Source organism: Geotrypetes seraphini, chromosome 5 (genome assembly GCF_902459505.1).
Source record: "Geotrypetes seraphini chromosome 5, aGeoSer1.1, whole genome shotgun sequence".
Lineage (NCBI taxonomy): Eukaryota > Metazoa > Chordata > Amphibia > Gymnophiona > Dermophiidae > Geotrypetes > Geotrypetes seraphini.
In genome coordinates this window covers 227,662,303-227,679,041 of record NC_047088.1, presented here as the reverse complement: position 1 = coordinate 227,679,041, position 16,739 = coordinate 227,662,303, and the positions used below count along the sequence as shown (strand labels likewise).

The following is a 16,739-nucleotide window of genomic DNA, read 5'->3' as shown; positions in this document are numbered from 1 at the left end:
CTTATTTTAAAAGGTTAAAGTGTTTTAAATTGTGGCATACATGTTTAAAATGCATTTAATGAGAGCAATCATGACTGAACAATCACCAAAGAAACCTCCCTGAACGAAGGCTCTTATCTGTCAAGTAAAAATGTACAGCACACAAAGAGTTAAATAGTTTTCTGGCATTGCTGTGTAGGTTAATATCACAGCTGCCTGGTAAAGCATTATCCCAGCACCTCACTTAACAAAAGCTTCCTTTTGCAAACAGACTCCTACTTGCCCCCCCTTCCTCCCAAACACCCCAACCAAAGTGTCCAAAGGTGTTTACTGAAGTAAATCTTCCTAAATCCTGCAATGCCGGGGTCATGGAGGTGGAGAGAGGGATGGAAGGTGTAGAGATAATCTCTCTTTTCTTGTACCAATGTCTCTAAATCTTTTTTTTTTTTTTTTTTTTTTGGGGGTGTGTGGAAGTGGGGGGTTGAAAATCAGGAATCTCTGGATCACATGCTTCTGTTCAACTTGTTAACATCTCGATTAGTATGCTTTGGCTGCCGAAACTGTACCATGACCAGCATATGACAATGTTGTAAAACAGCCTCCGTCTCTGACATGCTCAGGCTGCTACTTTGTCAAAAAGCTCCCTTAAAGTTACATGAACACTTTGATCTATTTATTATTGAAAACACGTCAATTTCTGAAGAGGAGCTTCTGGGAAACATTGGCAATTTGGTAGGAAGAAGGTTCATCCAGCACTGTATATTATACTTAACAGGTTACATGTGTAGGCAGGGAAAGTAACATTTGACAGGTCTGCTTGAAATGGCTTCAACACTCCTTTCTAATCGGGATCCCTACTTAAATAAACCTCTCTTCCCCCAAAAAATAAAGCACAACAAACAAAAGCAAACAGGACAATACAACCCAATCCTTTCTGTTTGTAGTTTTGACATATTAAGCTGGATAGAGTAAGAGCATCTCTTTTCTGAAGAAATGCTAAATAACCTGAGAGTATTTTGAAAGTTGTTCAAGTGAATGAATTAATGCATTTGTAACACTGCTGAAGCCTTTACTGCGTATAACGAAACCTGATTTCCAAACTCCTTACCCTTCTGGACTACAGCACAATCAGGGAACTTCAGAGGCCCGTGGACATATTTCCTTCCCGTATCCCTATTTTCACTTCAGTTACAGCACTGAGATAAAACACCCCAGACAAATGCAATGGGCAATCTGAAATTCTAACCCTTTATCTGCCTGAAAAAGATTAATCTGCAACTAATATGAATAATCAGCGAGAAGTCTTAAAAATGATAATAGCAGGTAGCAGTCCACACACACACCTGGCTCTTAAGTATAACAGAGTTTTCAGAGTAGAATTTGATCCCTGTCTGACACTTTTTACCTCAAGTGCTAGAGCGAGTGGCCATGAATAGCACAGGCATGCCATCCTGTAACACTATCTGGCTGTCAGTAGAGCCAAGGCTGGGTAGAACATAGGCTATATAAAGCCTGTAACTAAGGAAAGCCCAACAAACAGCGACAAACACCTAAGTTATTTTACTTAGCCTCCACCCTCTGCTTCCCCCCCACCCCCTTCTTCTCACTCTCTTTTTTTCCCCTTTTCATCTTGGCTTTCTGTTGCAGAATGCAAATGTTGCCTGCCGGCGGTGAAAGGGCTGAATTGTGATTAAGGAGAAGAAGAGCTCCTTTCTTTGTTCTCCCCTCAGGGGATGTTTACTGGGAGAGACACAGCGGATCAGATATGAAAGGCATTCAGGTCAGCATTGATGTGAGCGAAAGTGAAATCATACCTAAGGCATTCAAAAGACCGCCGTGTCAGGGGTTCAGCTAACGGTGCATCTACTCTGTCTTCCCTGCAAGGCAAAAAAAAAAACAAAAAACAACAACAACCAAAAACCAACCCCTACAAGCTGGCTAAATTTGAACAAAAATTTCAATAACATTATAAAAGTTATCTCTTTATCACACAACAGAAGTCGGTATTTTTCTCTATAGGCCTACCTTACACCAGCTGCTTTGCTTGTAATAACCTATTTGTAGGTGAATTCATATTCTATTTAATCTGCCAGATAAATATGTATAGTATAGTACATATCTATTTAAAAATATGTGGTTTATATTACTTTGACTTTAGGGTTTCTGTTCTTAGGTATGTATGAATTGTAATATTAAGTGTCGATTTTCCGCAACTAGTTGGTGGTTCTTTAAGGTTTACAAAAAAAATCAGTATTTATTGATATTATCAGGCCACAGGTACTACGAGGGAGGTGCTGAAAAATTCTCAGCCCAGCCAACCAACTTCCTAAATTCTGAGTGTTATTTTGCTACTGTAGCTGAAAAGAGCGCTATCTTATTTCTTTAAGTGCCAATTTGCAGAAATGAAATTCTGTATTTTTGACATGTTTCAGATCATTAATTGAACCATATCCACGTCATTCTCTTCTTGGTTGAGCTGAGAACTTCTCAGCCAACCCCCCCCCCCTCCTTGTATTGCTGGGGATGTTATCCAAGCAAATCAAATATATGCATTTGTGTCATTTAGAAGTCCTTAGTGCAGAAATGTCACTGAGACAGAGGGGATGGGTGAAAAAGTACTAGGAGACATGGAATTTTTATGATGTTTATGAACGAACACCTATGTTATTTTTTGTTATCAGTGATTAGCAGTTAAAGAAACTCTAGTTTCTTCAGATGCAATATATTAAAGTCAATTGTACAAAAAAAATAAAAAATAAAATAAGATCCCACACTTTTAAAAGAGTGTATTCAGAACTAAGTGGACTACTTTCAGAAAAATCTAACAAATGCCATTATTTCCACTACAATCCCTCCAAAGGTAAATTGCAAAGATCTTGCTTTTCAAACTTTGCGCTCTCTGATAACTGAAATAGTCTTTCGATAGATTTTCCAAGTGGTAAGCCGATGCTATTGACATAGACAAAGACATGTAAATATATACAGAAGTCACAAATTGCAATAAACACACAACTACTTTCTGAGGTTCTCCAACGCACTTAAGCTGAAAAAAATGAAAAAGTATTAGAGAGAAAGAGAGAGACAATAGTTCTTTATGGTAAAAACCATTATTTTGATTGTTCTTAAAAGTATTTTACAGTATTGACTAGATCATGTTTTTGTCCCATTTTCATATCTACTCTGGAAATGTCACTTAGTGTCAAAATTATTTTCCAAGGTGTTTCTTCATCTTAACTTTCAGTCCCTTTTCTTCATACTCTACAGAGACAACTAAAGAGCAAGCAAAAAGGTGTCGGCCTTGGCGATTCAGACAATGGCACCCTTGTGGGAATGCTGCAATGAATGGTACAGTGGACACCCCAGTACCATTGACGTTATAAACATGTAAATGAAACACATTAGAGCAGACGATCAATTGTCTGTGAGCACTGCAGACCTGCACTCCCCCCTCTCTATGTCTCTAGTGCCTACCTTGGGAAGCTCTGGGTTTGACAAAATGGACAAAGAGATTTTTTTTTTTTTTTACTAACAAAACAGAAAAGAGAATGCACCTTCAAAGCTTTTGAATAGTGCATGCAGATGGTGCAGAAAATATTTTAAGGGAATCAATACTTGTACCAGAAAGAGTGCTGCACAATTTTCCTAAACGTTATTTTAACTGATTCATTAACTATAAGCATTTCATCTTTTTTTTTTTCTACCAGTTTTTCAGCCTTTCCTGAGAATGATTTTTGCCACAGGGATGAAAGAAATTTCCCCCCCAAAAAAGTTTTCTGCGCATCAGTCAGACTGAGAAACAAACAAATAAAACCTGGAAATCATGCACTTGCATGTGACAGAAGTACCGTAACACCTCCAATACTTGCACTGTAGCTAAAATATCACAATTAGTTGTGTACCCAAATATAATAAACAGCCTAAACCTGGCATACACATACATCTTGTTATGCGTCAGAATTTCTAATGAACACGATGCGTGACATTTTCCAAAACTCTTGTGCACATAGACTTCTTCAAAATCACAATAATAACTGAATAATGAACTTTAAAGATAATCGATTTGCAATGGATTTTCACGCTTGTAAAATGCAACTGGGCATGTGTGTATTCCCAAGCTGACCTATGCTACTGTCCAAAAAGCAAGCCTCTCAGATTTGGTTTCCCATTGTACGAGCACACATCTGTACGTTTATGCAAATATGCAAGCAAGGACAATTTCTCATCGACTAAACCCTACTGCCCAAATCTTTAGGATACTAAGACACACTTTCAATCCTCCAAAAGAAGGTCAGAATTAAGACTTGAAAATGATGAGAATGCCTGTCCGTTGGTTCATTTTGCAACTCAGTTCACTACTTATAAATAATTAAATAAATGAAACAGCCACAACTAATATTTTAATTATCAGTACCTAGTTTAGATCAATAAAACCCAGGTGACTTAGGGGCACTGAAGCAAAAGACTGGAAAATCTCATCCTGGCAAACGCTGATCTATGAAAATTGACCACTGGTTTTTTGTTGTTTGTTTTTTTTTTGGGGGGGGGGCGGATGGGGGAGGGAACCCTCAGTTTATGTTTAATGCAAACTTCACAAGAGAGAAGCAGCGCTCACCTTCACCTTATTAAGACAGTTTTAGGCAAATAACATAGACTGGTGCGTTTTATAGGCAGCTCAAATTAAACTGCAGTAAACAGCAGGTCGTTTTATTTAAAGGCTTGCAGAGTTTAATTCTACAGCATTTAAGCAGACATCTATGTTTAATGGCGAGATCTTCAAAAGGGCTGCCTGTAACTGTTGGGGTGTAATCAAGGGAGAAAGTTTTTTTTTTTTTTTCCAAATAAAGGAAAGTGTTGCAAAGTGAGTCAGGAGACTTAGGATCATCTGACTTAACTTGCTAAAACCGACTAGCATTTCAGGGCTTCCACTTTTTTTTCACCTTTTTTTTACCCTTACATTTCCTCCTTCCTCCTCTTTCTCTTTTCTGAATTCTTCCCCTCCTGCTGAAATATTATTATTATTATTGTCACTCGTTCCAACAAAACTTGTTTATTTTTCGTTTGATTTCTTCCATGTTCTGTTCTCGTCCCTCACTTCCCTCCCCCTTCTAATCGATTTTACCATCCTCTGAAATCCTTGGTGACTTAGAAGTCCCCTTCCCCCCACTTTCAACCTCTAATTCTGAGCTCTTAACTATTCTTACAAAAACTAGAAAGAAGCTCTGCAAATGCACCCTCCATTTAGTTTAATCTATTTCCCCCCCCCTTTTGTCTTTATTAAAAAAATTACATATCATTCTAGTTTTCTTGATGTCATTCTCTGCAGCCTGTATTTCTCTCTTTTTGCTTTGTTCCTTGGTGTTTCGAGGTATTGCTCTAATTTCTGATAGGCATCATCATATTTAATGTTATCAGGAAAGACACAAGCCCAGGACTGACATCTTTTCCATGAATCCAGGAGTGAAGCAAAATCCACTCAGTTTAAATAAATCCTTCCAATTCCCAAAGGGAAAGGCTTTGGATCTGTGTTTGACAAGAGAGGGAGAGGAAATGAATTGAAAAACTGTCCCTTACTTGCTACTCAAAGTAGGGTATTTCCTAGCCACCAGTAAACTAATTATTTGACCAAATTTATTTTTTGTCAACAAGGCAATTTGAAAAAAAATAAGATTTTTTTTTAGAGATCTTTTGAAAAATGAAAACATTAAGGGGACTTAAAATCATAAGTGATGAGACTTTCCATAAAGTTTTTTTTTTTTTTTCTCAGTTTCATAGTACCTGCCAAATTCTAATTTAACTTTCCTTCCCAGCGTGGCTTCAGTATCACAAGTTATTGAAAATATTGGGCCAGAGGAAGTAGCCCCTCTGTGCATACATGAAAGTAGTTATTACACTGACTTTGCAAGGCCACACAGCTTATTTAAAATGACAGGTTTAAGGCCAGATAGAATGAATATAGGTGTAAACACCATTCACAAAGCGCATGTGATATCTTTAACACACCCAAGCTGAGACCCCAACTAAAACCTGTACAAAATACAGATGAGGTCAGCAAACATTTCAAACATCCTTTACCAGAGAACACTTCTGACTGTCTCGCTTTCAATCTCATCCTTTTTTCTTCTTTCGCAAAAAAAATGACTCTTTTAACATTAGAAAAAGGCAACTTGACACAAAGCTTTTGTTTTCCTGTTGATCAGCAATCTGATTTAGATACTTGCACGGGAAAAAGCCCCACAACCGTTATTGATTTTCAGAAAATCAATAGCCAACATTTAATAAAAAGAATGGAGGAAACACAAGAGAGGAGAGGGAACCATTACGTGTAATTTTAGTGTCTAGTAAATTACTCTGAGATGAGGGGAAAGGAGGTCTCTCCTCCATGACCACCACCTTAAATAATTCCAGAAAACGGTGGGAAAAGGTTTAAAATAGGCAACGCTAACGGGTCTACGGTCATCCAGTATATATCCTTTCTTGTAATTATTATTTCTGTAATCATAAACAATGCCAAAATAGATCAAACACCATACAAAAGGAAGCCAGGACAAAATGAACAGTTCCTTACTAACATTCCTCTAGCACTCCTCCATATGGCTCGACACCTCCATCACAACAAGGCAGGGGACACGAGAAGCACTAATACATATACAAACAACCTATAAAGCAAAATGAACACTCAATTTCCAATCCCAATTCCGTCGTCGGTGCTCTGTGCAGTTTCTGCTTAAACAGGACAAGTGATTAAAGAATTCAGACAATCTAAGGCTGACTAAAACATTCTCCCTGCCGCTGGTTCCAATGTGAAAGTTCTTTAAAGTGGAAACAAGGAGGGGGGATCCAGGGATCTGAAGCTCCAGATTAAGGGACAGAAAAAGACATTACAGAGATATGCTTTAAACCTGCAAAAATACTGAGGGGGGGGGGGCAAAGGTGATATCACACAATAAAACCCACTTTCAGTTTAACCCAGCCCTACTGCCAGCCTGTTCAAGCAGGGGGTGATAACTATGGACAACAATGCACATATTAATTAAGTTTCATTTTCGATCCACGTTTTAATTGAAATAAAAGTAACCACCAGTTATATCTGCTTGGGTCCCCCCCCCCCCCACCTTCTGCTTGGTTTCAGGAATCATACAGGTCTTTTTTTCCCATCAGATTGCCCACATATAACCCCCCTCACTACCCTAACCCCCTCCCCCCGCCCTTTTGACATAACAAGCTAGGGCTTGTATGGTTCTGACAATATGAAACTAACAAGAAAGTGCCCGGACTAATGTGAGTCCCACAGGTTTGTGAGTGGATCCTCTGCCACTGGAGGAAACAAATGAGAAAAAAAACAAACAAACCCCCAACCACCACCCAAATGCAAGAAAGAAAGAAATCTAACGGTGTCAGCGGGCGACTGGAAGCAGGCTGGAGGGAACAAGAGCCCTGTACCGTTAGGCAGGAAGCAGCGCAAAGGACGGAGGCAAGAAACTTTCAGCGTTGCCTACGAGCTCCGCTCTAAGGTTTCTGTCCCACGCGCCCCCAGTGAATTTCCAGAACTCAGAACTAAAGCCCAGATCTGGGACTCTGCCGAGTCAAGTCTGATTTCTTGCAAGACTCTTTTAGAGGACAAGAAACGCTGCTAGACTTCAGAAACTGACGCGAAAAGGTCTCGGATCCCGCTGCTTTTGACACTCACTTTCCCTGGGACTCCTTTTAAGTCTATTTAACCTCTTGAAATTACAACTGGCGATCTCCGCCACAAAGAGATTGCTTGGCAAACCCTGAGCTTGCTTTCTTTTTTTTTTTTCTCCCTGCTGGAGTCGAAAGGAAAGGTTTTTATTCGGGGTTTCTTACCGTTTTTCCTTCTTGGATTGGCTTGTTTTCGCCTCTTACACCTGGGGCCATCCGCCATGATCTGCTGCTTCATTGATAAGAGTGGATCAGATGGCAGCTCGCATGGACTCGACTCCCTGATTCGGCAGCACGCAGACTCTATCTAACAACCAAACACAGCAACAATGTGGGCTTTGGTGTATCCCATTTAAACGCAGGGCGCCAAATTTAACCAAAATAGTCAAAAGAACCCAGCAAAGAAGAGGTCCCGGCGAAACAAATTAAAGCTGTCCCTTCCTTAGGATCGGGCTTTTTGTGTTGTTATTATTAATGCATTTCTCGCTGGCACAGCTAAGAGATCAGAGGCAAGAATTACACCTTAAAAAAAAAAAAAAAATGAGTCATAACTCATGACCGTATGTGGGAATGCACAGTGTTGAGCAGTGTTTTACAGTGTGTTGTTTCACTCGGTGCTAGGCGGACCACTATTCTCCTGGAAGTACTTTAGCGTGACACTGTAACTTATGCCGTGTATGAAATGCCATCTTATACAAATCAAGTATACTTAGGCGGAGAATTACAGTAAGTAGTGCATTGTACGGTAGGGGACAGTCCTATGGATGGGAAGCAGAGGACTCACAGGCTCAGTTATTGTTTTGGGCTTCTCTCTCTCTCCCCCCTCTCCACCCCCCCCCTAGTTTCACTGTGGATAGAATTATAAACCCCCTTGACTGATCACTGGGAACCTCAGCTGGGCTCATCAAAATCAAGCAAAAAAAGAAAAGAAAAAGTGTTTTAAGGCTTTGGGGCTGACTGCTTCTCTCGCAAACTTTGGCATATTAGCATCCAACTGTCCTGCGTGATGGGGTGGAATCAGTCAGAATAGGGGTGGGGTAGCCACTGGTGAGGGCTAGGGGGGGGGGGAGTTGGACTGATATAAGGCTTCTGGAATCAAGTCAATCTTTGAAAGAAGATGCTGTGGAGCTTTAAAGGGATTTGACTCGAGGAGTCGTTTAAACAGAGGCTGTAAAAGATGTAACAGATGCAAACTGTAAAACAAGAGCAATTAACCCCTACCTTTCTGAACAAAAAACACATCTCCAATACAGTAAAACTTTCACGAAGCCTGAACAGCCCTAGCTCATTTGTAATTCTTTAAATGATACCAGTTTGATACCAGTATAGAGATCTAAATAAAAGATTTTACCAAAAATTTGTGATAAAATTTAACCCCTTCCTAGCCTCCCTCTCCCTACCCCCCAGTATCAGTCAGGGCAGAATTTAAAACACACACACATACACACACACACACACACACGTGTACCTGGGTGTAAATAGTAATATAATGTTTTTAAATTATGCATGTTTAGACTTCAAAAATATATGATAAATTGCATATACATAATTTTGTAGTTGTGTGTGTGTGTGTGTGAGAGAGAGAGAGCGAGACAAAGAGAGAATATGAGCTGCAAACTTTTATCTTTAAAAGTTATTTCTAATACTGGGGTTAATAATCTCTCCAGGATCATGGATATTTAGTACATAAGATACTACAGTGAGTACAAGATAACAAATTTACAAGAACACAAAACTCTGTTTCCTGTTCATTTCATGGTATTTGAGAAATCTAAATCTCCAGTTCTGAAAGAACTGAGAGAAAAAATGCACTTCGACACTCCTTTCTGGTGTTAAATAGGGGAATAAGTTATATAAGTTTTTAAGTCTTCAACTCAATTTTTGTTCTTTTTATAACTGATGGTGCAGATTCAGTCATTACTTTCACTTCTTTATTTCGGAGTCCAGCAGCTGAAGTGTTTTTATACACACAAACACACATACACAGACATACAAAAGAAAGAAATGAAACTTATGAAACAGTTAAAAAAAAAAATCAAATACACTCTTGTGCAAATTCATTTGAAAAACCGGAAAGCATATGAAAATCTACATATCTTAAAAAAAAAAAAAGTCCTGTAAATTTCATATGTAGTAGTTTTAAATCCTTGACAGGTAACTAAACTTTCATATTTTTGATAAATTGTCTCAGTTGGGATGGTAAAATGTAGTAACAAATCATATCTACTTCTCCAAATTGATTTTTTATTTTTATTTTTGCAGTTTGAATATCAGATACACCTTGTACCTGTATAGCCAGGTGCGAAGTAAACTTATCCTAAAACACAGTATCCTGAGAACTTTGGTTAAAATCACGAAAACACCCCCCCTCCCCCCCCCCAAAAAAAAACCCCAATCACGTCTGCGTAAAGTCATTTTAAACTGCATACCTGTAAAAAAAAAAAAAACAACAACAACCCAAAACCCACTCCCCCCCCCCCCATAAAACACAAGTAAAGCCTACCTGCAAAGCCCTGTTGACAGTACGGTCAAGAAATCGTGAGAACAAGAGCATGAAGAGCCAGAAAAGAAAACAAAAAAAAAAAGAAAAAAACGTTGAATGTCCTGGAGAAATTATAAGCCTTGGAAAGAGTTGGAAGAAGGACCGTTATTCCTGCTGGGCAGGTTAGAACTGATCTCTTTCTGCCACTCCAGGAAACACAAACCTGGGGACGAACTGACGTGTTACGCCTCTTCTAATGACATTTTTTTCTTTTTCTTCTCCGTGTTACGGAGAGGAGAGACCCTGTAACACGCGCCACCTATCTTTGTGGGGAGGGATAATTGAAGAGCAGCGAGCGTGAGCATCATGTGGGAAACGTGATCACCCAAGTTTTCTTCTCTGGGAAAGGATCTGGGATAGATTATACCTTGAAGCCTCGGCAAACGCTCAGTGGAAGAAATGAAATTCCACCTCCCTCCTTCATCCCTCTTCCTCCTCCCTCCCCTCCCCGGCCATCAAACTCTTTGGCATCATTATCCTCGTCACTTAAAAAAATCCTCCTGGATGCAAGGCAAAATTTTGAAAGCGTTTTTTTTTTTTTTTTTTTTTTTTTCACTGTTCACAGAACTAGATAACCCCCAAAGAACTGAAAAGTTAGAGCGAAACCTTTGCAAGATTTCTGCCCGGGTCTTCTTCACTTTGGCTGTCTTCTCCATAAAGCTATTTTAAACGGTAGAGAATTCTCAAACATTAAAATGATTATATAAAAAATACCAGCCCTGGAGTACTGTTAGAACAAAAACAAAACCCCAAAACACCCAGTTGCAAATACTTTTTATCTTCTGTATAGCCAGGTCGAACTATCTGAGAATTTTAAAAGCATTTTGAATGTATTTCAAGTGGAAGTATCAGTACTCGCTTGCTAGTTTTATTTAGAAAAAACGTGATGATACGTAATTCCGGGAAATCTTCGTGCAGTTTATCATTTACTGATTAGAGGTTACAAAGATCTCTACTTTTCTTTTAGATTTTAGCGAGAAAAGAAAACCCCAAGGACAACCCCCCCAAACAAACAAACAAACAAACAAAATCCAGTGAAAAATGACAGTGTGCAGAGTTAAATTTTTAGGTGAAAGTAGGGTTTCTGTGTTTTCCCCCTTCAATAAAGGACTCCACCTTTTCACTCAAAGGATTGGGTATGCAAATCTGTGAGGGATTTCCTGCAGAATACAGCTTTCCACTGTATGGGTAATTAAATCATCAGTCAAAAGCTTCCAATGAGACGCTTCTCTCCTAATCCAATCAGGTTACGAATGTCCTAAAGAAGAAGAAGAAAGATATTTTCAACATCTGGAAGTCAGCAATTTAGCAAGCACTGCACATTATTAACTAATTCAGAGCCTGAATCCCAGGGGACTTAAAAAAAAAAAAAAAGTTTAAGTGTTCTTAACCAAAGCCTCGGTCGTTTTGTTAACCAGAAAGTTAGTTTACAAAACACACTGCTGGAAACCAAATGCAAAATATAAATGCTGAAAAGATGTTAAAAAAAGCCACTTCTTATTCCTGATCACTTCATGTACAGTTCCTTTAAGAACAAAACAACTGAACATCTACCTTCCTGTAAGTAGCACAAATAATTCTGGCTGAAAAGCTGTCTTCAAATTTTAATATTTTATTCCATTTATGAGGGGGCCGCTGAAAAGTTCTCGGCCCAACCAAGACTGGGAATGCTTGTGCGGCCATGAAAATCTACAAGTTAGTCCACACTTTTCTCGACACTTCACTTTATCTCGTGTCGTCGAAACGAAAAGTGTCGGGAAAATGTGTGCAACAACGTCATTCTCGTCTGGGTTGGGCCGAGAACTTTTCAGCGGCCCCCTCTAACTTGAGAAACGTGGCCGGCGCTTCTTTTGATGCGCTGTACGTGCGTTTTGATGGTTACATCTGCTCTAGCCTTGATTTATACAGTAAGCAAAAGAGCTGTGGAAAGATTTTACAGTTTTTTTTTTTTAATGTATTAGCTCAAAATCGGGCACTGACTGGACACGGGCACTTGTCACTCTAAATGCTTAGACATGTAACATTTGAATTGCTGAAAGTACTCTGATTGGAATTTTTGTTGCTCCCTCACAAGGCTATGCTTGATATCTGCCATTGCAACAATGCAGTTGGTACTGTGGTACAAAGGCAACACTTTCATCTGATTAGAGCAGACATAAAACAGGGGGTCAGAAACATGAAAAAAAAACAAAAAAAAAACCCCCAAAAACCTACACACTCATTTTGGGACTGCAACACCAACTGATAAGGAATGGGAAATGTTACTAGACATCCTACTTTTACAGATGGTCTTTGATGGCTTGAAATATAATACATTGAAATAAATAATAAAGACAGATAGATACAGTATATACAGTTTTCTGGAGGAAAGACAGACATGGGGGGAACAACTGCTTGCCCTGGATCAGTAGCATGGAATGTTGCCACTCTGAGATTCTAGAATCTTGTTACTCTTTGAGATTCCGGAATCTTGCTTACTGTGAGATAATGGAATGTTGCTACTCCTTGGGTTTTGGCCAGGTACTAGGGACCTGGATTGGCCACCGTGAGAACGGGCTACTGGACTTAATGGACCTTTGCTCTGACCCAGTAAGGCTATTCTTAAGTTCTTTATATATATATATTTATATATATATATTTCCCAAAGCAATTAATGCCCCTTTAGTTTTGCATACAAAGATAAAGTTGTCTGATTCCCACGAGGGCTCATCAATATCTGTCTTTGGTGCTTACACAGCACTTAAGAATGTGATATACAGTATTTGTATGTGTCTTTTAGTCACTCTCCCATTCACCTAGTACCTAGCACAGCTGCTGGCATCTTTAAAATTAGCATTCTGGAGCAAAGACAAAAATAGGTTCAAACCTATGTATGTAAGTTACTACTTTGTGAATCGAAGATACTGTATGATAAATTAATATAACTAAAATGCTGGGATTTTTATTTTTTTTTTGGGGGGGGGAGGGTTCCCTGTACAATTTGGTGGTTACATCATCAGAAACTGCAGGGGGTTACTGTGTCTAGCATTCTTCTGTATTATGTTTCCATTTTCTTTAATTGCTTAGGGTCTTCTTTTTACGAGTCACAAAATATAAAATTATTATACCTAGAAACCCTAAGATCTCTACCTGCAAATGTAGTCATTTGATATTACTGAGACAACAGCAGAAAACATGACCTTTTCTAAACAGTTTATTTGCTAGAAAAGTAAACGTCAATTACTTTGTTTTCCCAGATTTCAAACGCCCCCCACTTCTTGATACACCCTAAATTGGTAAAATATAATAATTTTATTAAAGGTGCCCTACAAACCCTTAATGTGCTTCCAGATTAAACGAGCAGGGCATATAACAAGTGACATGTAAATCTCTAATGAATGTTTCCACTAACCCCTTCTTTATTAATCTCTGAAGGATTAGCAAAAGGTATACGAACCACTGCAAAGAGGTTAATGGCCATTGTCGGAGAATAAATGTTTACTTTAAAATAATCTTCAATTTACATTTTATGGCGATATATTTTTTTCCCCCCCAGTCTGCCAAGTTCCACAGCTCTTAAAGAACAAGTAACACAATGACATGTAAACGGTCGTCTCTGTGCACCAAAGGCATATGGTGAAATAAGACTGACATCGCACTCCTCACATTGCAGTTGGCACTGACACGCCTTTCCTGTCAACTCTCTAAAACGACTTCCAAGGCAGGATTTATCTTTATGCGCTCTTGTTTGTCCTCGACTAATATCTGATGTCTATAAGGTATTAATGAAAGGATTATTCACACGTCCCTTATTGGTGTGGCACAAATGCACCACGAAACTGCTCACCCATTGCAGGCTGACTGCAGTGGTTTTCTGTAAAGCTCTGACATATAAGGCCTAATTAAAAGAGACAGAAATCTGTGCAAAAGCCATGCAGTGCAAGCAGAAATTAAGATACCAGAATTTTGCTTCTCTCAGGCAATAAGGTTAATTGCAGGTGGTTTGACTTTAGGACCAGGAGGGAGACATTATATAAGAGGAGTGTGTGGCACAGTGGTTGAAGCTACAGCCTCAGCACCCTGGGGTTGTGGGTTCAAACCCCACGCTGCTCCTTGTGACCCTGGGCAAGTCACTCAGTCCTCCATAGCTCCAGGTACGTTGGGTAGATTGTGAGCCCACCAGGACGGATAGGGAAAATGCTTGAGTACCTGATTGTAAAACCACTTAGATCAGTGGTTCCCAACCCTGTCCTGGAGAACCACCAGGCCAGTCGGGTTTTTAGGATTGCCCTAATGAATATGCATGAGCGAGATCTGCATATAATGGAGGTGCCAGGAATGCAAATCTGCTCTATGCATATTCATTAGGGCTATCCTAAAAACCCGAATGGCCTGGTGGTCCTCAAAGGACAGGGTTGGGAATCACTGACTTAGATAACCTTGATAGGCGGTATATAAAAACCTAATAAACTGGAAACTAGATATGTCCTGAGTCAGAACTGCCCCTGTTAGGGTTACCATATGGCTCCAGAAAAAGAAGGATGGATTGACGCATCTGGATTTTACTTCCATTGTTTTCAATGGAAGTAAAACCCGGATTTCTCAATCCATCCTCTTTTTTGTCTGGAGCCAAACGGTGACCCTAGTCCCTGTGCAGTACACCTACTAGTGCCACCACCCCATCCATCGCACCACAACGGAGTGTATGATCTTAAGGTGGACAAACAAGTTGAAAAGATGACGGCGAAAGCTGGATGGATGCTAGGGTGCATAGGGAGAGGTATGGCCAGTAGGAAAAAATAATCTGGTGAGACCTTATTTCTGGAAAGGCCGCACAATCAAAGAGAAATAAAAAGGATGGAGTCGGTCCAGAGGAAGGCTACTAAAATGGTGCGTGGTCTTCGTCATAAAGCATATGGGGACAGACTTAAAGATCTCAATATGTCTACTTTGGAGAAAAGGCGGGAGAGGGAAGATATGATAGAGACATTTATGTTGAAACATTTTATTGAAGAAATCAATCAAATGTACAATAATACAATATATGCTCATTACAATTAAATTCAAAGCTCAAATATTACATAAATAATTATATCATTTCTCCAAAATATATTTTCCATATTACCTATTCATAATACCATATATATACCCCCTATACCTTTCCCACCCCTCCTTTCCTCCCCTTCACATCCCCCCAAATTTTTAAAATATAACAATGTAATAAATTAATTATATAAATATACAATTCAAGAAATTCCAACTATTATTATCATCAAACAAATTCCCTCCCTACCCCCATAATGAAAGATGACACATATTACAAAGTGTTAAGAAGTAATGAAAGTTTCTTATTCCTCAATATAAAACATTAAGAATCATACTGTGAGCTCTATGGGAAAGATTTTGAATATATGGATTCCAAATTTTCAAGAAATACCTAGCTCTTCTAGGAAATTTACAAACCTCCCAGATCTCAAATAAAATTAACCGATGGAATTGGTTCCTCCAATGCCCAAAACTAGGAGGATCTTTCTGTGACCAATATTGTAGAATACACTTATGACCAACCATGCATGCCTTCTGAAATAAAATATTTCTTTCTAATCCAAAAACCCCACAAGCAGCAGCTTTACCAAATATTACCTCCCTTACAGATTCCACTAATTGAATATTCCATAAAGCACCTAAAAATAATAAGATGGCAGACCAAAATGATTTAATAAGAGGACATTGCCACAATGCATGAGATAAAGGATAGAGACATATAAATACCTACGAGCGTAAATGCGCATGAGTCAAGTCTCTCATTTGAAAGGAAGCTCTGAAATGAGAGGGAGTAAGATGAAGTTAAGAGGTGATAGGCTCAGGAGTAATCTAAGGAAATACTTTTATACAGAAAGGGCGGCAGATGCATGGAACAGTCTCCCGGAAGAGGTGGTGAAGACAGAGACTGTGTCTGAATTCAAGAAAGCATGGGATAGGCACTTGGGATCTCTTCGAGAGAGGAAGAGATAACAGTTACTGCGGATGGGCAGACTGGATGGGCCATTTGGCCTTTATCTGCCTCATGTTTCTATGTTTCCTTTGCACCCTGTTTGGTTACACCATTCTCACAGCCCTGGGGATGTCCATGTTAGACAGAAATGTGAAAGTCTAACGAAGCCATGAAGGGACTAATGAGGCCCTTCTCAAGCCCCTAAGGCAGGCCTACTCAATTCCAGTCTGTGAAATCTTTAGGCAGGCCAGGTTTTTGGGATCTCCACAATAAATATGCATGCAAATCCATCTCATACATATTCATGGTGGAGATCCTGAAAACCTGATCTGTCTCGGGCTCTCGCGGACCGGAATTGCCTACCCCTGACCTAGAGTAAGTAGACAATTTAATCTTGCAGATAATTTCCAGTGTAATCAGTGATAATCTCCAGCAAAGCAATGTGAAAGTGCAGGCAAGATGCCATCTCTATGCAAGATCTGCCCCTCCTAGTTTAGATTTCATTTAGTGGCGGTTTCAAATGCACTGTTTTATTCATATACCTCTGTGGTTTAACTGTATCCT

The 16,739-nt window shown here is 39.3% G+C and overlaps 1 protein-coding gene across 1 annotated transcript in view; it reads right to left on the bottom strand.

Annotated features, from left to right (window-relative positions):
* The window catches only part of ZEB2 (zinc finger E-box binding homeobox 2), a 333,333-nt gene extending 322,785 nt beyond the window's left edge, over positions 1-10,548 (bottom strand). The window contains exons 1-2 of the mRNA XM_033946430.1: positions 10,163-10,548; positions 7,825-7,966 (exon numbers count right to left, since the gene is read on the bottom strand). Of these exons, the coding sequence (XP_033802321.1) occupies positions 7,825-7,966; positions 10,163-10,213 (193 nt within the window). The 5' untranslated portion in view covers positions 10,214-10,548. The remainder of the gene's footprint in view (positions 1-7,824; positions 7,967-10,162) is intronic.
* Between the last annotated feature and the right edge of the window lie 6,191 nt (positions 10,549-16,739).